Source organism: Myxocyprinus asiaticus, chromosome 20, assembly GCF_019703515.2.
Source record: "Myxocyprinus asiaticus isolate MX2 ecotype Aquarium Trade chromosome 20, UBuf_Myxa_2, whole genome shotgun sequence".
Classification (NCBI taxonomy): domain Eukaryota; kingdom Metazoa; phylum Chordata; class Actinopteri; order Cypriniformes; family Catostomidae; genus Myxocyprinus; species Myxocyprinus asiaticus.
The window spans coordinates 18,961,133-18,987,102 of NC_059363.1; the positions used below are offsets into that span (position 1 = coordinate 18,961,133).

Sequence of the window (25,970 nt, forward strand, 5' to 3'; positions counted from 1 at the left end):
GTATATACTGTATGTCTTTAAGGCTAAATTTGGGTTGTTGGTATGTCTGGCTCAAATAGCAACCTGTTTTAACACATTTGTCATTGTGGTAATACATCCTGATATTCTATAAAACGTGTTACTCCTGATTTTTCCTCATTTCTATATAGGTAATCATAATTTCCACCAATACCATTGCTACTACATTGTTATTAAATTAAAAATAGTAAGTATTAAAAAGCAAGTAAGAAAATAAATAAATATGGCAGAAACACTCTGAAAGCTTCTTGCTGTTTAAATACACTTCCTTACAAATTTAACAGGCAACTGTTAGTATTAGTAGACTAGCTTTTTGTTCTTCCATTTCTTATAGTATGTTTATACATTTATTGGTCAAACATAGGTCAAAGAAAGGTCATCGTGAGTGTTTGCTTTACAACACTGCCATCTCCTGGCAATCAAGCAATGCTTCATTGGGTGCTTCTCAATTGGAAGGCCGCAGCATAGGCTGTGTCCTTCCTAGACCAGTCCTTCTGAAGCTGTAGTCTATGTTCCTTCTCAGCATTCAGCGCTAGAATGGGACGGTCTAGTAAGTGCGAATAGGATATTCGAAATATGGCTACGTCATAAAGGTTTCCACCTCTTCAAAGCTTTGAAGATAGAACAAAAGGCATCGAAGATGACCAGATATGGAAACTGCGCTGATCCTCTAAGTTCTTTGTAGATATGGAGGAAGAAACCAGGATAGCAGCAGTAGGACAAGTTTTCTGCATTTTTTTCCTTTTTCTTTTCTTTTTTTTATAAGATGGGACATGTGCATGGGATTGTTGGTGACTGAAGACCGCTAAAGATGCACTTGATGAATCCTTCAAAATGTGGCAAACGAAGGCTGCGAATATGGCAAACAAAGTCCTCACGGCCTTCGACGGTGCTTGATGATGTGGCAGCCGAGATATCCAGCCTAACTAGGCTGCAGCCTTCCGACTGTGAAGCACCGAAGGAATAGTTCACCAAAAATTATAATTCTCTCATCATTTACTCACCCTTATGTCGTCCAACTTGTAGATATGACGTCTGTTTGTCTATACATTGCAAGTGAATGGTGACCAAACTTTCAAGCTCCAAAAAGCACATAAAGGCAGCATAAAAGTAATACATAAGACTCCAGTGGTTTAATCCATGCCTTCAGAAGCGATCCCATCAGTTATGGGTGAGAACAGACCAAAATGTAACATTTTTACTGTCCCAGCTAACAATTGTTGGTTCACAGAATGTTCTGGGATATTTAGTTTATGGTTATAAAAATAAAACCAAAAAAATAAGCACTAGAGAGCGTTCTGCATACATTTTTTTTTTTTATGTTATCCTACAAAAACCACCCTACAACATTCTGAGTATGTTAGTTTATGGTTATAAAAAGAAAACCTAAAAATAACCATTAAAGAACGTTCTGTATAAGTTATTTTTAGGTTATCCCACAAAAAACACCCTGCAACATTCTGGAAACGTTAGTTTATGGTTATAAAATTAAGAACCTTACAAGAACGTTCTTCGAATGTTAGGAATTGGTTCAGAAAAAAATAACCAAATGGAACCATACGCTAGCATTAGGGGAACGTTGTGTTTGATGGGGTACATCTTGCCATTGCAGTTTCTAGGCACGATCATGATTTCAAGTTAGATTACAATTCCTAGTGCTTGACACATACGCAGAGTGCTAGATGGTGCCAGGAAATGTAATCGAGCTTGAAATCATGATCGCCAAGAAGACTGCTGATGTCAAGGTTTAGCTATAGTGAAAAATGAGTAACATTTCGGTCTGTTCTCACCCAAACCCGATTGGATCGCTTCAGAAAACATGGATTCTTATGGATTACCTTTACATTGCCTTTGTGTCTTTTTTGGCACTTGAAAGTTTGGTCACCATTCACATGCATTGTATGGACAAACAGACATCAAAATATCTTCATCTGTGTTTCACAGATAAAAAGAAAGTCATATGATTTTGAGACAACATAAGGGTGAGTAAGTGATGAGAATTGTAATTTTTAGGTGAACTATTCCTTTAAACGTGCAGTGGACACAAAGGCTTAAATATCCCTTAATATCTTAATATTAGCCTGATATACATTATATAGTATATATAAAAAATAAAATAAATAATATCCTATTTTTCAACACTGCTCTCAGTTTAGTCACATCTGCTGCCCACTTTCTGTAACATAGTAGCTAAATGAGTTGAACTGAGATATGTGTGGTGGTGAGACAAGACAGAAATCTATGACGCTTCACGCAAATTGGAGAGTTGAAACAAGCATTTTGAGAGCAAATATTGAAATCAAACCTGCCATAAACATCAGACACCATGTTAAAGCAGAGCAGCAACAAAGAGAAGACAACAGATAAGTGGCAGAATATAAAACAGTCATGTTTTAAGTTTCTTTGAATGTATAACTAGAAGTACCACAGGGGTTATCAACCCAAATGTCACATGTTCAGGGGCCCTATCTGACATGAGTAACATTTCTAACTGTACACTGAGATTATGTAGATGATATTAAAGGGATATCTCATAATGGGCATTATTTACTCACCCTCATGATGTTCCAAACATGTACAACTTTCTTTATTCCATGGAACACAAAAGGAGATGCCTCAGTCACTATTCAATTTTCAACTCTGTTTTTTTCCATACAATGAAAGGAAATGGTGACTAGGGCATCTCCTTTGTGTTCCATGGTGTAATGGTTAAAGAATGGGCAAGGAAGAGGCGGGAACTGGCTGAAAAGTCAACATAAAGGTTTAAGGATATATATGAACTTAAAACAACATAAAACATAAACGAACAGACACACGTGCAGCACGGCCGCGTGCGTCTCTCTCTGCCAAACCGGCATCTCCGGCTGCCCCTTATCTCGCACTCCCGCTGATCAGCTGATTCAGCGCCGGCCGTGCTCCACCGTGGCCCGGCCACACCCTCCTCCACATTACACATGGAATAAAGAAAGTTGTACAGGTTTGGAACATCATGAGGGTGAGTAAATAATGACAGAATTTTCATTTTTGGTGAACTATTCCTTAATGGGATAGTTCACCCCAAAATGAAAATTCTCTCATAATTTACTCACCCTCATGCCATCCCAGATGTGTATGACTTTCTTTCTTCAGCAAAACATAAAGATTTTGAGAATAATATTTCAGCTCTGTAGGTCCATTCAATGCAAGTGAATGGTGAAAGGTCACATGTGGTGCCTGTTTAGTTTCACTTTCATATCTGAAAGTGAAAGTTAAAGTGGAGATTTAGAGTAAAAAAGGACTTAAATATTGATCTTTTTTTTTAACCACACCTATTATATTGCTTCTGAAGATATGGATTTAAAAACTGGAGTCATTTGGAATACTTTTATATTTGCTTTATGTGATTTTTGGAGCTACAAAGGTCTGATCACCATTCACTTGCATTGTATGGACCTACAGAGCTGAGATATTTTTCTAAAAATCTTTTTTTGTGTTCTGCTGAAGAAACCAAGTCATGCACATCTGGGATAGCATGAGGTTGAGTAAATGTTTCCATTTTTGGGTTAACTATTCCTTTGCAAAAATTAAATAAAACTATGTTGATGTTATATTTTAATAAGCACGTAACTAAAACATGAACAAAAAGGAGTGTTTTTATTCATTGTCTTATAGAGCTGAGCAGGTTGTAGTCCAAAAATACGCAAAACCATTTTCGAGCCATGGGTTCCCTCTGGAATTTTTTGTTTCTATTACAAGCCATGACCTATTAGTGCACAATAGTGCACATTTTTGACATATAAAAAACTTTAAATCATTGAAAACAGTAGAGCTGTTCAGCCTTGACGTCATTTTGTAGGTGAACCCGGAAGGCTAATTCGCCAAAATCACTCTGGAATTTTCTGTGTTTTTATGATGGGGTTTTTCCAATATGAGCAAAATTAGGTCTGTGGCAAATATTAATTTAAGTTACTTGGATGTTTTGTCATACAACAGAAATTACACACTCATACCATAAACATGAATTTTGAAGCCGCTGTGTTTTTAAAAAAACATATGTTGCTAACAAGTTTTTAGAAAATAACTTCTACGGCTTTACATTTTATCAGGGACGTTCACTCATATGCTTGTGGTATTTGTAGTCCTTCTCCAGCAACTCTTTAGCAACATCCTTTTTTTTTTTTTTTTTTTTTTTTTTTTTTTAAACACAGGAAACTTCAATGCATGTCTATCACAGACCTTATTTTGCTCATAAATTGAAAACCACCTGTTCTAAAAACCCATAGGGAACCGCCATGGCGAATTAGCCTTCCGGGTTCGCCTACAAATTGACGTCACGGTTGAACAGCTCTATAGTTTTCAATGATTTAACGTTTTTTATACATATTGTCAAAAATGTGCACTAATAAGCAATGGCTGTATAATAGAAACAATAAATGTAATGGACTGCTTTCATCACAAACTTCCTCTGCACATAAAAACTGTGAGAGCACTTTACTGACTTAAAGGGACAGTTCACCCAAAAATGAAAATTATATTATCATTTACTCACCCTCATACCATCCCAGTGACCACAACTTTGAAGCTCCAAAAATCACATAAAGGCAGCATAAAAGCAATCTATACGACACCAGTGGTCATATCCATGTCTTCTGAAGTAAAATGATATGGGGGTGTGGGTGAGAAACAGATCAATAATTATTTTTATTTTTTTTACTATAAATCTCCACCTTTTACCAGTAGGTGGCGATATGCACGAAGAATGTGAATCGCCAAAAAACAAAAGGAGAAGAATATGGAAGTAAAAGTGGAGAAAGTAAAATGAATTACTTTTTATGCTGCTTTTATATGCCTTGTGGAGCTTCAAAGTTTTGGTCACCATTCATTCGCATTGTATGGACCTACAGAGCTGGGATATTTACTGCAGTTGTGTAAATAAAAATAAAAATATATTGATTTCAAGAACTGCCCGCCCTCACTCGTGAAGCCCCGCCCACCGACCAAAATGATCCACAAATTAGAACGCGCTTTCTTTTTCCTTTCGTTCAATCAGAAATACGTTTGCTGCATGGACCGTGAGTTCTCGTACTTCTGATTGGTCAACCCGTATTCTGGAATGACGCTAGACTTTACGCCGACGTTGGGGGCGGAGAAGGAGGGGCGACTCTAATGGAGCATCTCAGCCCAACCGATCCAGCACGCCACAAATAAACAACATCAGTTCTTCACGAGCGTGCCAAATTTGTACTTCTTGTCTGTCGCATTGCGCCGCAGCTGAGCTTTGCGTATTCGCTCATTGAGCAGATCGTCTGGGCTTGTGTTTAGCGGCTGCTTGGAGCGCAGAGGCCCAGAGGAAAGACGGCGGACCAGTGAGTGTGCAAACACCAGCGCATCTGACCCTCACGAACACCGAACATACATGATCCAACCGCGCTCTTTACACCACTGCGAGCCTCGGAATACATTTGTCTGGTGGGTTAAGACTTGCAGTAGAGCCTTGAATTAAAACAAAGCCTGGAAAATAGCGATATAAACAGTAGAGAAGCTGCCGGTGCTCTGCTAGTCCCATCTGTTGTGCTTGAACCTGCGCTCAGCACTCTACTTAGCTTGTGTGCTTTGCATTACTGCAGTATCTCTGCCCTAATAAAACAGATCAGTGTGTTTGTTTTCTTGCTGTCGTTGCTTCTTACTTGTTTAAACTCCTGTAAGTTAATTACACTTAGCTTAACAGTGCTATCTATCTCTTCAGATCTGTCTATCTCTTAAAGGTACACTTAGTATTTTTTTCCTCGTTAAAAAAAATATTCTTAAAGAAGATAGTTATTTTAAAACATGTATAAAATCATGGCCACTCACATGACTTAAGTCACAGCAGTAACCTTCTAAAAGCCATTATGTTTTACAAGGAGAGGGTCCCCTCATGGGGGCCACCATGTTAGGATCACATGACCGATCGAATGCTACATGCTTTATTTCAGTAACCGCCCTGTTATTGGACACTTTCACTCATGGATTAAATGAATCATGCTGCAGAGTGCGCCTTTAAGTGAATAAATGTTATTATCCGTAATGTTTGTAACTGGAACAGAAGCCCATCTAGGTCCCGCTTATTAGCCTACATCATGTGCTTGAAACAGGAAGTTGAGTTGCAAAATAATGTCCCTTACTTTGTTTGGGTTAATGTTTTAAACCATCTTTAGACTTATAATCATGTTATAATGAACTTTTTATTGCATAGTTAGCTGTATTAGTTGCTTTGTAGCTATTGAAAGGTGTTATAAGCATAAATATTTGTTACTACCTGTAGAGATGTTTGAAAAATGATCTTTGTGACTTTTGTTTTCATAGAGAATATGTAACAAACGTCACCATGACGTCCAGATTTAGTAAAACGTACACTCGGAAGGGTGGACAGGCCAGCTCGAAGTTTGATGAGGTGTTTTCCAATAAGAAGGCCACTCTCAGCACCAAATGGGGAGAGACCACCTATAAGGCCCAGCTGGGGGTCAAACGGCCCTTATTCAAACCAGAGGTCCCAGATCTGACCAAACAACCTCGATTTGACGATGACGATAGCTCAGAGGACCCATTTGGATTTGACAGCGATGACGAGTCCAAAACTGTAACGTCCAGAGGTACTCCCCAGTCTGAGGTGGACTCGGATGTTGCTGGGACTGGAAATGAGCAGTCCAAGACAGCACAGACAGAAAAGCCCAGTGTGGCCATGACGGTGACCAGTGAAGGCACCCTGGGGAGCATCCCGAGCATTGAAAGAGGTGTGCTTGGTCTCAGCAGCCCAGGTGGGAAATTAAAATTAAGCTTAAACTCGCAAGCATGTTATTATTATTATTTTGTTTTTTGGTTGAGTGACCTTATGATTTCTTTAGAGTTAATTTGATCTACAGTCATGACAATGAATGAAATTACATAATATGTAATTATTGTGCTGCTGATGTTCTTATGAGCCAAAACGCACTTGGCTGTAAAGTAATTTAGAGTGCTTAGTCTTATTGCTGGTTACTGAATATGACCTCCCAGCCACTGAATCACTTAATTCAGGGCCATATTATGATGTCACAGCATTGTGCTATATGGGGTGATTAAGTCATGATGTCTTTCTGCAGCAGGATTGAGTGCCTGTGACTGTTTTATACTGTACTGAGAATAGCAGTGAAGTCTTCTCTCTGTTGACGAGCTATTCATTTAAGTACACTGGCATGGATTCTGGGGCTCTGCAAGATATTTTCAGCCCTGCGCAGCTCCACACTTTCCCTTGGCTCTTTAGCAAGGCTAATTACGATCATTAGAGGAGCACAGAAACAAAGGCTTAGATGGTGTTATTACCCCCTAAAGATAATAAAGTTCTAATAGAAATAAAATTGACCATGGAACAATTCATTGAGGTTTAACAATTCAGCGTGACCACATTAGTTATTCCATTTTTAGTTATTCCATTATTCTAAATTTAATTCTGTTATTCTAAGTTTTTGTTGTACGTTTTTTTTTTTTTTTGGTAACTCCTACACTTGTCAACCACTTAACTAGGGATGGACATTTTGTCTACCTAATTACTCTAATGATGAATATGGGTTAGGTGCAGGTATCAGCACTATTTTTTAATTGTTGGTCTATCTACATATGTGTCAGATGGCTATATTTGTCCATTGTGTTTCATGTCCGCAGGCACTCGTTTTATGTGCGTTGCGCCATAAGCATAGCTTTTTTTTTTTTAAGATAACGTGTGTCAAATTGAAGAAAGTTCAACTTTTTAAAACATGTCTCCAAACCCCTTTGCTCTGCTCCATTTACTTGCACTCTGTCTAACTGTTTGAAATGGAGAACATGTCCTTTGTGAAATAGTCTAAAAATGAAAACTTGGGCCATTTTTTACATAATTATTTTGACTTAGGATCTCAATTGGTGTGAAATGTTTTAAAGGTGAAAGAAACAGGTGTCCTATGGTCATGGAAAACCTGGAAATATCAGGGAATTTAAAAATTCAGATTTCCAGGCCTGGAAAAGTAATACATCCTTTCAAAAGTAATGGAAATTTCTTAAAGTGAATTAAATTTTTCCGTATGTTTAGCTCTAAAATGTGTCATCACCTAGATTTTTTTTGTTTGAGTGCAAGCTCTCTTATATGTTGTTATAAAGCCTTATCCAATAATCATGTCCAATTTAAAAAGTCATAGAAATTCATCGGTCCAAAAGAATGGGAACCTTGGAAATAAAAGCAAGCAATTGACCCTTCACTAAGCTCCGCCCCACTTGGTTACAGTTGCTCGCTCTGACAAGCTTTGCAGAAATTCCCGTAGGAATGAATAGGATATTGCAGTGAACTGTGCTGTTTTTGGCAAAACATTCTCATAAACAGAATTGATAATATACGTGTTCTTACGTGGGCTGGAATAAAGAGTGACATTTTAAAGCATAGTTATCTGACGTTTTTTGTAAAATAAATGGATAATTACAAAGTCATTTGATTAAAAACTGTGGAGACTGTGAATCAGAATCAAGGCAAACGATTATTACAATCACTTCAAAAGAGAAAAGTGTCATTTGATGGTGATAAAACACCTGATAGCATTAGTGTAAGTAAACAGAACTACTCATAACACACTCACTATGATGCCGTGAATGCTTTATTTTCTTTTGACATTATTATGACCTGAATCAATACATAAACAAATGACCGTTAAGTTATTAGCTTTGTTTTACCTTGGAGCAAATGTAAGTGTCCTTGCTGATGTTATACATGTTAACTTGGGAATTAGGGCTGACACAGTTTAATCCATGGCATACTCATAAAGATTTTTAAAAAAGAAAGAGAAAACACTGTGTTACCACTCTTGGTACCTCGTGTCACTATTACAAGTGACCCAGCAACAAGGTTTTTTATTTACATTTTTTGGATAATTTCTGTAAAATTCTGCTTACTCCAACACACATTACTCCCGTAGACTCACATTGGAAAAAAGCAAACACTCATCAGAGAAATGGCGGATGGCAACATTTGCTAAGATAGGATTGTTCAGAAACACTGAAGGTGGGGCTTATCGAAGGGTCAAATACTGTATTTTCATTATCGTTCATTACTGTTATTTATAAATATTCGAGTATTAGTGCCGTCCCTACACACACAGCTTTATGTAATTTCTTATTTTCTTTTCAACTCAATGCAGCTAAAACGATTCTAGCTTCATCACATGTCTCTGGTACCGAAGGAGCTTGGAACAAATCCAGTCTCACAGTAAGCAAACCTCTCTCACAGCCTTCAAGTATAAAGACCCCCAGCAGCGACTTCCCCGATAACTGGGACTCTCCTGGGGTGGACTCACCTCCAGGGGCTGGGGAGCACAGCTTTACCCAGGCTGGGAACTCCTCTGATGGGCTCAAGAGCTCAGAGCAGTGCCCCGCAGGGCCTGAACCTGTGTTGGAACTTGTTGACTTTGAGCAGCTTCCTCTTCTTAAACCAGCCAGTGATAGAGTGTACCGACGACCCAACCGGAATAAAGGGCCAGATAGTTTTGCAGCCGGTGATGCACTGAGCCCTGCAGTTGGTCCTACACCAGTTGTGGGATCTACACCAGAACCTGCCCCAGTGAAGACCACCAGCTCAGGGGTTGCTGGGAGTTCAGAGATCAAGCCCGCAGGTCGGGGAAGGGTTAGGGACTACACCGTTCTTCACCCATCCTGTGTGTCGGTGTGTAATGTAACCTTCCAGGACTCGATAGAAAGGAGTGTGGATGAGTTTGTGAGCCCAGCTCCTGCCGACATGGGAGATGTAGGAACATTCAGGAGGAAAACGGACACACAACCTGCGAAGCCTACCAGGTACACAACAGTACACACAGTCAGACACATCCACATACCAACCTACTTCTCGGTAAAGAGTACTTCATCTGCCTGTTGTATAGGGATGCCCCACTTATCGGTCACTATATATAGAAATAGATATATATCTTTTTGCATTAACACTAGAACGTATATATAACTTTACCCCCCTTAAATGCATACCAAAATGTGAGCAAAAAGAAGACCCAGGTGAAATCTAGATGACACTATATTTGTATTTCACTCTATGCAGCTATAGTTGTTGTTCAGAGTGGTGAGGTGTACTGAAAAAAGAAAAGTTGCAGGTTCAAACAGTGGTCCAGACGCTATAACCATTGTGCCCTTCACGTGAACTAGGCATCTAACCTCAGGTTTATACATGGTGACTGTCCCTGTAATGAGTGTAATTATGCATATACTGTATAAGCATATCTATACATGCATACTACACATAAATATGAACATGGTATTAAACATATATTTAATTATTTAACAAATGGAAACTGATGTATTGCAAAAATAATACCAGTGTTAAATGCATCGAATACCATAGCAAACACACATGGGTCATATTATATACCCACCTATGCATTGGGGTAGTGATGCAGATTGTCTTATAATTTAAATAATATTCAACTAAATGTAAAAAAAAGTCAGTTCACATGATAGAAGACACCTTCATTGAGGAATTCCTGGAGCTGCAGTTCAAAAGACCACTTTATGTAAAAAATAAAATAAAAAAAAGTCTTAAAATCTATACGCTGGGTCATTTTTTACCCACATATGCGTTGTATGGTTCATTATATTGTTTTCCATTTTAAACAGTATATATGTTCTTAACAATTTAGAAAATAAGTTTTTTAGTAAATGGTTTGATCCCCAATTTTACAAAGCATGTAAAATTCATGGTCAGTGCTTTAATGTTAAAGTGGCTTTTGTGTAAAACCATATACATTTATCGGCCTTAATACACAGCTCTCTGTCATTCCTGGCATTCTGCAGCCAAATATTTTTTGTCCTCTGACCGCTAAATGGTATAACTGATTGTTGTCCCAGGAAACCAATTTCCTATATAACTGTGTTAGTTTCATGTGTCTCTTATCACTTCACAATCTTTTTCTTGTATAATAAAATCAGTTTTTTTTTATTTATTTGGTAATAATTAGCTGTGTACTAAACAGAGTAATGTATAGTCAGCCGGTCCTTATCGCAAAAATAAACCCCTTCAGGGTTAATCAAATCCATTAGCTTTGTGTCACTCTGATGGAGTTTATGTCTTTTTATAATGATCGGCTGACTGTATCTTATCCCTTATTTGGCTAAAATAATTATTAATTGTTATGATAAGTTGTATCTGCCAGATTTCTGTGTTGTTGCATCCATTACTGAATAGAATACACTGACATATTTCTGTCTGTCATTCTATTCAGGTTCAGGCCCACCCAGAGTAAAACTAAGAAGGAGACGAAACTGGAGTTTTTTGGCTTTGAGGCTCAGGGCGCAGATGGAGAGGCCACAGTGTCTGGCAGCACCAGCTACAAGATCAAATACTTTGGTTTTGACGATCTGAGCGAGAGTGACAGTGACGAAGAGGAAGACTCTGCAGCTAAACAGAGAAAGAAGGAGAAGAAAGCTGCAACAGCATCCCAGTCAGCCAGCCCGAACAGTCCCCAGATCAGCTATTCTCAGGAGAGTCAACAGAGTGAAAGCAGCACAAATACAGGTACACACACAAACAAACAAATGTGGTCATGGTGGTTTCCGTTATGTGCTTTCCTCTGACCCTTTGGTCTAATTAATTTTCTCCCTCTTTGTTGTCAGATTCTCAAGAGTCGTTGGATGAGACGGGCTCCATTGGGTCACAGAAAGAGCGGCATGGAAAGCAGACCGACAAGTCAAAGGAGATCGGACGCAAAATCTTCAGTGGGCCTAAAAAAGTAAGGCTAAAAAAAAAGTATTTTTACTTTCTATCTTTAAATATTGATTGCACCTCTGTTTTCAGTCTGTTCTTTAAAACTATGCTGTTAAATGGATCAGACGGGTATGATTTTTCTAGAGGTGAAGTTTGTAATTTTTGCTTTACTAATGTCAACAAATGTCATAGCAAAAATACCAGTGGAAGCCCATTGATCGTCAAACAGGTAGTCCTGCCCCAAATTCGTGCCATTGGATGAGCTAATGTAGTTTTGCTGTGTTAGGCTGTTTGGAATGCTCATACCAATAGAAAAGTGTTTTGATAGAGCCACATTGTAAACACTTCAGGGGACTAAACTTACTAATTGCTTACTTCTAGTTGACTCTGCACGTTATACTGTGGATAGAAGGAATGCTCGCTTCGGTGCAGTTATGAAATGAACTGTGATCCATTCTGACGTGTGATTTCAATCGCATCATGTCCTTTATCCGACACACAGAGAAGAAGCGATGGAATCAGTGCTCATAACAGCCCTCCCTCACAAACAGCGTGCTTTGGAGTGTGACTAGCACAACTGCAGCCAAGAAATGCTTGCGCAGGTCCGGTGATGGATTGCGATGCATATTGTGAAGAGATTTCGATCTGACAATGGTGTTTAATGTAAAAGTTCGCTGTCAAATCTGTTCCCCGAGTGCTGTTGAAGTCTCGGTCGTTATGTCCATGAGTTTGAATTCTCCGCTGTGGCTGTAATGCCAGCTCATGCATGAGGCAGCGCTGTGATTGGATGGAAGCATTCCTTCTCATGAATAATGTGGAAAAACTCTCAGAATCTGGTGACGTAAATACGTGCTGTCCTACCAATAATAACTCGGAGTTTACGCATTTTTTGACATTGCTTCAAATTCGTTTTGAAACCGGAAGAACAAAATGGCTCAATAAAATGGAAAACTAACCACTTTCCCCTTAACAACAAACATCAGTGATGTGCAACCTGTACATATGTTCACATCTCAAAAAATTAGTTTTGGGGTTTCATGGCCCTTTAAAATATAAAAACATTACTCCCTTCACCTTTAAAGATGTATGCACTTCTGCATTTAATTTAGTACAAATACTTTTGCAGTGCAGAAGGGCCTGAGATATATTATTCTTAATAAACTAGTGTTTTGTGTTCATGTGATGCAGTCTCCTTCTAAAGCTGTGTATAACGCTCGTCACTGGAATCAACCCGAGCCAGAGGAAGTGCCGCCTTCTGCTTCCTCCCACACTGTGACTGTACCTGTACGTAAAGCACTCCAACCTCTTCATGACCATTTAAAACATAATACCATTCTTTCTGCCTTTGCACACCATTTAGTATTTTCTTTTCTTTCTTTACCACAGAAGGCCAGTGTGTCAGGTGGCAGTAAAGACACAAATTCCCATAAAGACGATGGCGTGTTTAAAGCTCCACCCCCTCCTCCTAAAGTCATCAAGTCTGTCACGATCCCCACTGAGCCTTATCAGGACATTGTCACTGCTCTCAAATGCAGGACGGAGCACAAGGAGGTGAGCAATGCACTCTGGGAAATGCTGTAAATAAATGTAATGTAAATAAATTTGACAGAAATGAGCAAAAGGATGTGCTCAGATTTTTGATGGAATGTGTTTCTCTCTCTGTGAATGTAGTTGTACACGGTGGTCCAGCATGTGAAGCACTTTAATGATGTGGTGGAGTTTGGGGAGAATCAGGAGTTCACTGATGACTTTGAGTATCTGGAGACGGGCTTGAAGAGCACACAACCCCTCAACACACGCTGCCTTAGGTGAGACACACAAACACAAACTTATTCTTATTCTGTGTGCTTGAGGGACAGTAATGTGATTTCCCTTTCTAGTGTTGAACCCAGAGCATTCCTTAAATATTTTAGCACAAGCTCCCTGCAAATATAAATATGGTCACGTACCATGCACACATGCATAAAAACACTCATTTATTGTTGCTGTTTCTCGTTTCTTCGATTTCTGCAGTATAATCAGTCTGGCTACACGCTGTGCCATGCCAAGTTTTCGCATGCACCTGAGGGCTAGAGGGAAGGTGGCTCAGGTCTTTAAGATGCTCAGTGATGCCCAACAACACCCGGTGAGTCTCCTGAAATGTCAGCCTTGTCCACAAAAGAACTAGCAATGCATAATTAAGCTAACAATGATCAGTTCTTCATTCACTAGAAAACCAACTAACTTTAATTCACTAAAAAACTTCTGTCCAAGTTACTGAGCATCAATCCAGACAGTACCGTAGCTGTACTCATAATGATAATGCTCTTTGAAAAGCAGTTTGTTTACTTTATTAGTAGAGATTGATTAGAGAAGGGATCATCTTTGGTCACAGACGAGTGAGAATCGCGAACAGATGCAGAGCTGTGACTCTGCAAATCTAGTTAGTTTTGCTTACAAAGATGGCGCATGAAAATGTTTGCTTTGACTCATTTGGCCTGACTTTAATTTATTTATGTATCGAAGGATGCACAGCATAAAAAACTAGCTAAATCCACATAATGAGTCAAGGCAGATGTTTTGAATAAAGCAATAAGCCACGAGAGGCCATGCATTACAGTGATTTTACCACAGTTAAGGGGCACGATGTGAAGCAGAGTTTTTATAAAATGGTAAAAACAGTGATGGGATAAAAGACACCATTGTTCAATACATAGTTATACATATTAATTATAAATACAATAAACAATTCTTCGGCCAAGTAATATAGTTCATTATTACACGGCTCTCTGCAGTAGGCTAATTGATTCTGATCTTTCAACAGTTTGTATAATCACGGCTACTTTCAGGTCTCTTGTATAAATCACCATGTTTTTTTTTCTTTTCATATCAATGCAAGTTCGAATAGCTTAATGTAGCTAAAATAGTTTGTTTCTGACTGCAGTAAAATGGCCTTAGAGGATTTGAGTTCATTGAAATTTATATGGTGAGCATAGATTTTAATAAAAGCAATATCTCAGGAGTCTGCAATTAAAGCAAGAAAATTAAAACATCACTCAGACAAAGGACGCTTGGTCTGCCAACACAGAGATGGATAAGAGTGAACAAACAAATAGAGGAAGAGATGTTACATTGTTGCTAAATAGGTTAGCTAAACCCCCGGAATAAATAACAAGTAACTTGGATTGCAGATTATAGGTAATGGTAATATATAAATTAATATTGTTATGTTGCAGTGTTCGTCGTGTTTTCTATGTTGTAATATACTTTTTATATTAATGGAAGGTTTATTTACATTTACATAAAAATAATTTCATGATTTATAGTTCAAACTATTCATTTTATAAAACCTTCAGTGTGGTATTAAAATGTAATCCTTTGCCTTCTTTCTCTCCATTCCTCTTGGTCTGGTAGAACTTGGCTCTGTGCACGGCGTCTCTGATGTACATTCTCAGCAGAGACCGGCTGAACATGGATCTGGACCGGTCCTGTCTGGAGCTGATGATCAGGCTGCTGGAACTAGAGCAGGACGACTCCGTAGCAGATCAGCTCACGGCTAAAGAAATGAGCAAAGTTAAAGAGAAGATCCGCAAACTCTGTGAAACAGTCCACAACAAACATTTAGACCTGGAGAATATCAACGTAAGTGACGGTCAGCCTTCTTTTTGACCTGAGAGCACTTAATACATTTAAGATCCTACCCAGGAACAGCTTTTAAATGATTAAAATGTACTGTGATATCGAAAAACCCTTTCAGTCTCCCTTGTGTCAAGGAATTTGAGGAATACATTTTTTTAATTATTTAAAAGTGTTAAATATTTTTATTTTCCAGCTTTATAAGGCCAAAGTATATATAAAGTATACAGTCTGCATGGACTGTCTGCGTGCGGCCCAGTTTTTCTCCACATGCAGACAGTACTCGTCTGTGCCCATTGTTGGCGCATGCGACTTCCATTGACTGTAATGTCAGTGTGTGGAACGTGTTTGCATTTGCTTGCGGTCAACAGAGAATACTTTAAAAGGCTGAGCGCTCGAACGTGTAAAGTATAAATTAAGTATACCCAAGCCTTTACTTTCCACTTTTTTTGTTTGATAGTCTGTTTTGTTTGACATTGGTGTTTTTATAGTGTTAATTTGTATTAATGAATTAAGTGCAATTTATGACTCTGTTTAATACATGTGTAAATGTTATCCAAGCTGTTTTGTGTTCAAACAACACTCGAAGGAAGTTGGAAACGCATGTGACCACAGCGCATTTGTAGTGTAAACGGCATCCTGGACAATTCACCTGTTGATCAACATAACATACGGCTTTAAAAGAAAACAACCAGCCCATACGTAGTGATGCACAAGACTTCACAGAGCTTCTTCAGTATGCCTAATATCAACATGCAGTGAAAGATCATGTGATGCATGCACATCTGAAGATCTGAAATAACTGAGAATTCTGTTCAATGCATCAATTTGTGTTTGGGTAAAAAATGTGTTTTGGGGTTAATTTTGCTCTTTTATATGCAAACATGCAAACACTGATGTAGTGAGTGATGTACAGTACTGTGCGAAAGTTTTAGGCACTTGTGAAAAATGTTGCATAGTGAGGATGTCTTCAAAAATAATGACATAAACCGTTTTCATTTATTACTTAATGTCATACAAAGTCCAGTAAACATAAAAAAGCTAAATCAGTATTCTGTGTGACCACGATTGCCTTTAAAATGGCACCAATTCTCCTAGGTACACCTGGACACAGTTTATCTTGGTTGTTGGCAGATAGGATGTTCCAAGCTTCTTGGAGAATTCACTACAGTTCTTCTATTTATTTAGGCTGTCTCAATTGCTTCTGTCTCTTTATGTAATCTCAGACTGACTCGATGTTCAGTGGGGGGCTTTGTGGGGGTCATGACATCTTTTGCAGGGCTCCCTGTTCTTCTGTTCTAATCTTCTATTTGCAAAAGTAATGTTTGGGAGACTAACATTTATATTTCTTATTGATACACTAAAGCTGAAGATATAAATAACCATCTTAAGACAAATGTTTTTGTGAAACATCTTATGTGCCTAAGACTTTTGCATAGTACTGTATGTAGTCACAAAATCAGAGACCCTCTCCCAAAATCTGAGCAAAGGAGATGCAATTGAGACTCTATTAATTTCAGGTGTAAACAGTGATCTGTCTCAGCTGAAAATTCTCTCATTTACTCTCCCTGGTGCCATCCCAGATGTGTATGATTTTTTTTTTCTTCTGTAGAACTCAAACAAAGGTTTTTAGAACAAATTTCAGCTCTGTAGGTCCACACAATGCAAGTGAGTGGGTGCCAAAACTTTGAAGATCCATATATCACACAGGCATCATAAAAGTAATCCATACAACTCCAGTGGTTTAATCCATGTCTTCTGCAGTGATCGAAACAGATTTGGGTGAGAACAAACCAAAATATTACTCCTTTTTCACTATACATCTCCCCATTGCAGTCTCTAGGCATGATCATGATTTCAAGCTCGATTACACTTCCTAGTGCTTGACGCATGCTTAGAGCGCTAGATGGCGCTATAGGAAGTGCTTGAAATCATGATCGCCTAGGAGATTGCTGATGTCGAGTTTTATAGAAAAAAGTTATATTTTGGTTTGTTCTCACCCAAAACCGATTGGATCACTTCAGAAGACATGGATTACATATGGAATCATATGGATTACTTAAATGCTGCCTTTATGTGATGTATGCGATTTGAACTATCTCTTTAATACCAGGTGTAAACAGCCCTTGCTACTTGATAGTTTTCTTTTTGATTATATTTTTTCTTTATTCCTTAAAAGGTGTCAAAATTGGCTCTATAAAGTATAACAATAAAAGTTTGAGGGAGCATGTCTTTCTTCAACACCTGCCTCTCAGAAAGAAGTCTATTTTTCTGCTATCTCTTAAGTGTGAAGTGCTACTTCGGCAGGAGAGGTGTTTTCAAATTCTAATAAATATTTGAAAGGACATTTTGGCCCTTGTCTCCTTTTTATTACTTAAATGCACTTTTTTCACTTTCATTTTCTCTGTTTCTCTCTCTTTCTCAGACGGGCCATTTAGCAATGGAGACGCTTCTGTCTCTGACGTCAAAGCGAGCAGGAGACTGGTTTAAAGAAGAGCTACGTCTACTGGGGGGACTGGACCACATCGTAGATAAAGGTACTCTAGCTGTGTTTTTGGGAGACCACTCTGTAAAAACTCAATCCAGAAATAATACTAGCCACACGATGAAGAGGGGCCGGCACTCCTAAGAACATGTAGTATTGCATTTTTTATTCATTGTCATTTTCACATTGTGGAAAAATCAGTGTGACAATTGTAAAAGCTGTGTTTACAGTAAGTACATGTTGAGGGAAATCTCTCTTAAAATGTGCAAATGTTGACCTCTGAGACATTGGTATGATATCCATAAATGCAGCATTATGGATTGAATTAAGATTGAAATCGTGATATAGCCTTGCATGTCATATCCTTGTTTAAAATGGTCTGCATTGACAGCTTCACTCAGCACTGCACAAGCTGCTGGCACCATCTAGCGGCTGTGTGCTAACAGCATCAATATGAGATGAGCCAATGATTATATCAAATTTATAGCTTGTCAAAATGATCCCTTCCCAAATGTTGGCCTTAGATTTCATAACTTCTGCACTCTGTTTGGGTGGTTTTGTGCTGATCAACAATAGCAATGTGTCATTGTGTTATATTAATAGCAATAATTATTGGTAACACTTTACAGTACGGTTATATTCGTTAACATTAGTTTAATGCTTTAGGCATCATGAACTAACAATTAACAATAATTGTCTTACAGCATTTGTTAATTTTTGTTAATGTTGGTTCATTTTCAAATTTTTATTGTCAGTTTACGGAAGTTCCTAGTGCATTTACTAATGTTAACATATACAACATTTGATTAAAAAATGTATATTAAATAAATGTTGAAATTAAAATGAACCAAGATTAATAAATACTGTAGAAGTAGTTGTAATGTTTTTTTACGTATTAACATACAATGTTGATAACTGTAATAGTAATGTTGATACAATGTTGATAATGGTAATAACAATGTTGATACAATGTTGATAACTGTAATAACAATGTTAATAACTGAGGGGGGGGGTGGGGGTGTTCACTTTGCTCCGTACATTTTCCTGCATTTTTTTTTTTGTGCTTAGCCAATCGCATGCCTGATGTGGGTAGTTGACATGAAATACTTTTGGAAAGTGGAAGTGTCCTGCGGTATGACATGCTATACTCCATCTAAAGCTATTTTAAAACAGCATTTTGCTCATTCTTTTGTAATTATTGTGCATGCAGCTGTAATGACTTCATAATAATATAAAGTAGACTGCAGAACCATTTAAAATGAACTATTAAAGGCAAAAAGGTAATTAAAAATGGTGGAACACTCTAAAGAACGGACAGCCAGTAACTAAAGCATGCACTTTCCTTTATACATTCATAAAAATGTTAACAAAATCTGTCCATGAACTACCCCATTTATATGTTTGTGATTTGCATGTTTGCTAAAAGACATATCAATCAGAAATCTTTCTCTTTCCTCAGTAAAAGAGTGTGTGGAGAACTTGAGTAAAGAGGAGGATAAGGAGAGTCTGGTGGCATCCTTATGGGGAGCAGAGCGCTGTTTACGGGTTTTGGAGAGTGTGAGTGTACACCTTTTTGAATGTGAATATGTGTGTAATACATGTTCAATCGTGTCTGCATGCTATTTCTGTTTAATTTAATGTATAATTTCTCTTTCAAATCCAGGTTACGGTTCACAACCCCGAGAACCAAGCTTATCTGATCGCCTACAAAGAGTCCCAGCTCATTGTGTCTTCGGCAAGGTGACGCGTGTTGATATATTTTTGTGCGTTTGCATTTCCCTAAGTTAGTTTTGCTTTGTGTTGAAAGGATGTGTGGTATCATTGTGCTGTGTGTGTGTGTGTGTAGGGCTCTGCATTATTGTGAACAGATGATACAGCGCTACAGCCGAGAGGTCTCTTCATCTAGCTCCGCCCTCCCGCAGTGTAGTCATATCAATGTGGGTAAGGCTGTGGAGGATTGTATGAGAGCTGTTATTGGAGTTCTGCTCAACCTTACACACGATAATGGTGAGAGACACTTGGATGCATTGATAATTCACACCACGCTCTCCTCTTGCTTTATTTATAAACTTTTCTTTTTTTTTTTTTACAATAAAGAGCAGTAATAAATTAAGGAATGTAGATTAATAAATGGAAAAAAGATGTAAGGGATGAGGGAATCAGCAGGGACCTGGCAGTACAATATTGTATTGATATCTCAGCTGCGATACTGTACGATTCTTTGCATTTTACTCAATTATTTCTCTCATCTTCATTGGGCATCATTGAGCTTTGCACAACAAGTGCTGAACGTCCTTCTTCGTAGAGCCACAGAAGTAGTGTAAAGAATAGACCCATCAGAGTTAATATGGTGGGAGGAAATAGCGTACTTTGGTTCCAGTGTGTTTGTCGTTACATGAAAACCAATGCAGTGGATCTTTATGAACACATTTTCAAATTAAATGAGTTCTAGATATTCTCAGCTCATTCTGAGTTTGCATTTTGGTCATAGAAATACTGTATTTTTTAGGACTGGATAAAAATATCGATTTTACAATGCGTCGCGATCTTCATTTGAACGATCTCGATATTGATTTTTAAATCCCCAAATCAATCTTTTACTCTGTATGCAACCCTCTACTACAATGAGAGGAAATAACTCATATTTGCAACTTAATTTCGCGCTATGCGACTAAAAATGTTGATGATTAGCCACTGGCTGGTAATGTTCAGATTTCACTCACCTGTGATTAAGTAGTATAGTGTTGAAGAAGTTCAGTAGCGAGACTCTTTCGCTGCATGTTGTGAGTACAAGTTTGTTTTGACCAAAGACGAGCTCTACGCAACCCATTTGTCATTGAATAATGTCTTTTAATATCCTTTGTGTTCTTTGCAGTCATTTGTTGATCAAAAACATAAAAAAAGAAACATTAAACATAAATAATTAAACTAATCACAAATAGCATGGATGAGGTAAAGCCATTCGAGTCCTCTCTCGTTTATATGTACTTATTTACAGACGAGCTTTACAGAAATGCTGGTTTTCTTAAAGAGACGGTACAGAATTTTGCACGTTTAACAAATCAATGTAAATACTTGTTAATAGATTATTCAATTAATAAACATGTAACAAAATATAATATATGCAATATAATATCCTATTTATTGATGGAATACATGAATTTGTTCATTTTATGAAGCTAAAATGTGACCTAAATGATGAAAAACTAATTGATCAAATTAATACTTTCATAATGTACCTAGTTAGAAGTAGGGCTGGGTATTGCGAACCACCTCACGATATGATGCATATTGCGATACACATGTCACGATTTGATATATCGTGAAACATCACTATATCATGATTCGATTACGCTTTCAATTCAAATGAATTTGGGTATATGTCAGTTATGTCCATTTTGCTTACAGTATGAAAGAAATTATCTTTCAGCTGATGCTTTAATTATGAGATGAACTTGTTAAATTACGGAAATATTAATTTAACAAATTATTATCATAAGTTATATATATATATCGTGAGAAAAGTTATTGCGATATATCTATATTTGATAGTATCGACACCATTTAGAAGGTGGTATCTATAATTAGCAGCATTACCTGAGAAAGGTTTTTTTTTCATACGTGAGCAAAATGGACATTATAACGGAATCATTTGAATCGATATCGAATCAAAATTGGAATCTAATTTAATCGAGAGCTTGTGAATCAGAATCGAATCTGGATATCTGGATCAATACCCAGCCCTAGTATTTGTTGACCTTTGTCTTTTCACACACACTTGCTCTAAGTGGTGGTCAACCTTGTTGTTTCCAAAAGTATTAATATGAAAATATTGAATATGGATGCAGTATTGTGAGGAAAAATATTGCAATACTTTATATTGTTTTTTTTCTCCCACCCCCAGTATAAATGTCATGATACAAAAAGATAAAAAGAATGAGAACGAACACTTATGCTAACAGACTTTCTCTCTCTGAACCCTCAGAGTGGGGCAGCACTAAAACAGGTGAACAGGATAGACTCATACTGACTGCTCTAGACAGCGTTCTGAATGTTCCTCGTTATTTGCCTCAGGAGCAGAGATTTGACATCCGTGTGCTGGTGAGAGCTCTATGAATAATCCTCTGGACGTGTGCGGTGACATGATCTGTGCTTGTGTGTTTGTGTGACCCTCTTTTCTTTATGCACGCAGGGTCTGGGTCTGCTGATAAACCTGGTGGAGTACAGCGCTAGAAACAGACACGGTTTGGTGGAAATGGAGGTGGATGTGAGCTACCTGACGGATACACAGGGAGACATGAGGACAGAGAATAACGTGAAGTCGGAAGGAGAGGAGGGGAAGACAACGGAGGAACAAAAGGAGGATAAAACCGAGGAAGAGGACAAGAAGGAACCCACAACACAAAAGTCGTCAAACGCCCTGGTGGCTCTAGTGCAGGTGTGTTTCAGCCCCCAGCCAATCAGGTGACTGTATGTTGACAGTGTCAATTAAGGACGGCTCGTCCATGTATCTGCCTGCATCATCTCTCTAAAAAGAACATGAACTACAGATAAATAGAGGCTTGTTATTCAGGGTTTTGCTCTGTCCAATTCTGAGAAACTACATTATGAGAAAGCACGGCACATGATGTACATAGCTAGTTATGGTTTATTTTACTGTTTTGGATCGTTATATGCCACTTAAACTCCCCATGAATTCAAAATCTGAGTTTTGTTGCTTGTAGTGTGTCTATTAGTTTCAAAATCATCTACAGTACATGTTAGTGTACTTAAAGTAAACTTTGTAGCTGATAAACTCATTTAAAATTTACATTCTTTTTCTTCTGGTAAAGCTACAAAAATTGATGTCCAGTAAAATTCTCTCTAGCATAAGAATGTCTCTCCCCCTAATACCACCTGCTATCGACTGGTAATAACAAGTATCAAATAATGGTTCATGGCTGTGACATAACTACAAAAAAAATAAAATAATGTCCTGTCCAAACTTCCCAAAAGTGTTGGGCCCAACGTTTCAGTAGGAAATATGTCAACACTGGAAAGAGAACCGCACACGTCAAGCAATTCTTTTTAATGCAAGTATTTTTGTGTGTCTGTTCGCATTAGTTCTTTCTGGAAAGGGAGCGAGCTGCTGTTCTAGCTGAGGCACAGACTGATGACCTCATCAGCGAGACACCAAAGTCTCAGGCAGACCAGAGCGGAGAGTGGCAGGAAACTTCCGGAGAGATCCAGTGGGTCGCTTCGGAAACTAACAACACAAATGATAAGAAAGAGGAGGAGGAAGAGGAGCTTGATCTTAATAAAGGTAGCAATTATTCAATGATTCATAATAACTAATGACTTGATTAATGACTAATTGACATGAAGTCATTCATAGATTCAAGAACTCCCTCAAACGTGTATTTTAAAATGCTTTATTTGTGCCCTGTCACATTGTCATGCACTTGCCAACTTTCATGTTTATTTCCTCCTTTCTATGACAGCCTTGCAGCATGCTGGGAAACACATGGAAGACAGCATTGTGGCATCATACACAGCTCTTCTGCTAGGGTGCTTATGTCAGGAGAGTCCGGTGAGCATCACTTTCTGTCATTCTCCACCTGTTCCAGAGACCCCGTATACACCTGGTATTAAGATGTGTTTTTGGTGATCTGATCACGTGGTCAGCGCTAAATACAGGTCTAAAACGTTTTGTGATCGGATCACAAAAACCACTAGCGGAGATAGTCAAAAACACATGACCACATCGCATTTGAGTTGTAAACGCTAATCCGTCCTGATGCATCCCAGACAGCAGTGAAGCACCAACCCTCATCTGTCAATCAAGCGCTGCGCTTAAACAAGAGTTTAAACTTTGTCAGTCAAAAACGTCTGATCAAAAAGAAAACAAAATTCATACACAAACATGAGAACTTCACAGATCTACTTCAGTGTGTTTGATATCAACACAAATGAGAAGCAAAAACATCTGAAGCTCCTTTAATACAGGTAATCCACTAAAATAACAGATGTACAACACAACAATTCAAAGGAAGACAAGACAAAAAAAGAGAGCGAGAGAGATGGTGTCTAATGGAAAGTCATAGAGGTGTGAAAATTAAACATAGTTGTTTAACAACAACATAAAGACATTTTTTGTTGTTGTTTTCTGTTCTTTGGTCTTGAGCCAAAGAGAACACCAAAGAAAAGAAAATGACGACAAAATTTTTTATTCATGAAAATATTTGTTTTTTTAATAACCTCTTTTTCAGATGAATGTGAAAACAGTGCGGGAAACCCTTCCTAAGGGAGATTTCTCTATAATGACTGAAATGCTGAAGAAATTCCTTAATTTCATGAACTTGACAGTAAGTGCAATCAGTGATGTCAAAGTGAAGAATATTTGCACTCCATGGTATCTGGAAACCATTCAGATTTTACAAAATGTGTGGCCATCAGGAGTGCTCTCATGTGGGCATTGACATTCATATCTGTTATTTTCTTTCCCTCTCCTTTCCAATTATCAGTGTTCTGTTGGAACCACAGGACAGAAATCTATCACACGGGTGATCGAATATTTAGAGCACTGTTAGCAGAGGTGTCACAATCCCCTCCCCAACCACCGGCTCTTCCGTGGGATAAATCTGGACCTGGCAACGTGCCTTAGGCCTTTCAGGACAGGATGCAGCAGCTTCGGTGGTAAAGGTGGTGTGCGTCGCTACGGTCACGTCACTTAAGTGACTCGCACTGGAGAGACTTGCTTCATTCTTTTAGTTTTTACGTTATGTTGTCTGTGCTGTCTCTCTCTCTCTCTTGTTCATACACACTCACAAACTATGTGTTTCCATAATGGTTGTTTTTAAAGCACTGATCCTCAGTTAAAATTATGATTTGTGCTCTGTTATGGAACAAAAGAATGATTTTAAACTTGACCATGATTTAAGCTTAAATATTTTCTCTTTATCAACAGTTCTAAACCATTTCACAGTCAATATCAAGCCTACTAGTAACATATTGATATCTGAAACACCATGTGTGGAAAAATATGTTGATGAGGTCATAAGATGCGTGCTGAACCAAAGATCAAACCCCTTTAGACAGGCAAACAGACTCAATTTGAAAGTGAGGTTCTCAGATGAATGTTGTTGACAGATTTCATTGGCATCAGAGGTTAGTCAGTTCATCTGTTTGTTGAACCACAAGAGAACCATCTTTAGTACAGATATCCCAGACACAAGCTATTTCAAAGCAAAGCACATATACTAGATTTCTTGCTTAGCTCTGTCCTGCAAAAATGAGGACAACACCATTTGTTCCTGTATGGATTTCTGTGGACTCCTTATGAAATTATGTTTTAAATAACCATGTTTCAATCATTGTTTCTTTCTTTTGCAAATACAATGCAATTTATCTGTTGTGTTTAATTTCTTTTAAAAAGTGACACCATGACAACAGCAAACTTTTTTATTTTACCTATTTTATTTTATCTGTGGAGGATTTTAGAAATTAGTTTTTCTTGGCTTTTCACTTCCTCTGATCATTCACAGGCTCTTTTAGATAATTATTTGTGAAAAATCATCATCTTACTAGAGTAACCCATGATTTAAATAGTCGCATCAAATATAGACTTTCCCCCCCTTTTATTTAATTGTGTTCTTTTTTTATTTTTTTTATTTTTTTTTTATTAGTTTTGAATCGGTGCTGTGTGATCCCCATTTTATGACATGTTATGAAAAAAAAAACCAGCACTTAGAAATTGTTTTAGTGTTTTATTGGGTTTTTAAATGATTCCATCAAAAATGTTTATCTTCTGTTAATTTAAACAACACTCTTGATTTTAATATAATAGATTGAGATTTTATTGTTTTATAATTTTATGACAGAATTGCTTTCTTTACCTTTAATGTGATTTTAGGAATATTGTTTCTTAATTGTGTTTCAAACATAATTCCATCCTGTGTTTATCTTCAGCTGAACGTGATCCTGCAGAATGGCTTGAAGCTGCCAAAAGGTTTTAGGGAGAAAAAAAGCTGCATTTTTTTTTTTTTTTTCAGCCTAAAGCTAAGCAAGTGTCTTCTATTCCTTTCAGATCTTTGCTGAAGCAGAGCCATATGGAGTAAAGCTTGTTCTATTTTGTAAAACTGAAGCAAGTTT

At 37.8% G+C, this 25,970-nt stretch overlaps 1 protein-coding gene across 2 annotated transcripts; it reads left to right on the forward strand.

Moving 5' to 3' along the window:
- The first annotated feature begins 5,145 nt into the window (after window positions 1–5,145).
- Window positions 5,146–25,867, forward strand: LOC127410648 (wings apart-like protein homolog). Of its 2 annotated transcripts, none has more exons than XM_051645764.1 (20): window positions 5,146–5,466; window positions 6,343–6,794; window positions 9,177–9,828; window positions 11,259–11,551; window positions 11,650–11,765; window positions 12,929–13,024; window positions 13,127–13,291; window positions 13,412–13,548; window positions 13,754–13,865; window positions 15,134–15,361; window positions 17,781–17,892; window positions 19,300–19,397; window positions 19,504–19,580; window positions 19,687–19,847; window positions 21,826–21,941; window positions 22,033–22,278; window positions 22,944–23,142; window positions 23,321–23,409; window positions 24,089–24,184; window positions 24,344–25,867. In XM_051645764.1, the coding sequence occupies exons 2-20, from the start codon at window positions 6,365–6,367 to the stop codon at window positions 24,407–24,409; spliced, it is 3,489 nt and encodes a 1,162-aa protein (XP_051501724.1). In that variant the 5' UTR covers window positions 5,146–5,466; window positions 6,343–6,364; the 3' UTR covers window positions 24,410–25,867. The 2 variants fall into 2 exon arrangements, with proteins under 2 accessions (XP_051501724.1, XP_051501725.1); XM_051645765.1 differs by having other exon boundaries at window positions 5,146–5,363.
- The last annotated feature ends 103 nt before the right edge of the window (window positions 25,868–25,970 follow it).

Excerpts from the sequence above, each read along its gene's own strand:
- LOC127410648 (XM_051645764.1), top strand. The coding sequence starts at position 6,365 with ATGACGTCCAGATTTAGTAAAACGTACACTCGGAAGGGTGGACAGGCC. Across the intron at positions 6,795-9,176 it reads GCTTGGTCTCAGCAGCCCAG|CTAAAACGATTCTAGCTTCA; the intron begins GTGGGAAATTAA and ends AACTCAATGCAG. Across the intron at positions 13,292-13,411 it reads GCAGGACGGAGCACAAGGAG|TTGTACACGGTGGTCCAGCA; the intron begins GTGAGCAATGCA and ends CTGTGAATGTAG.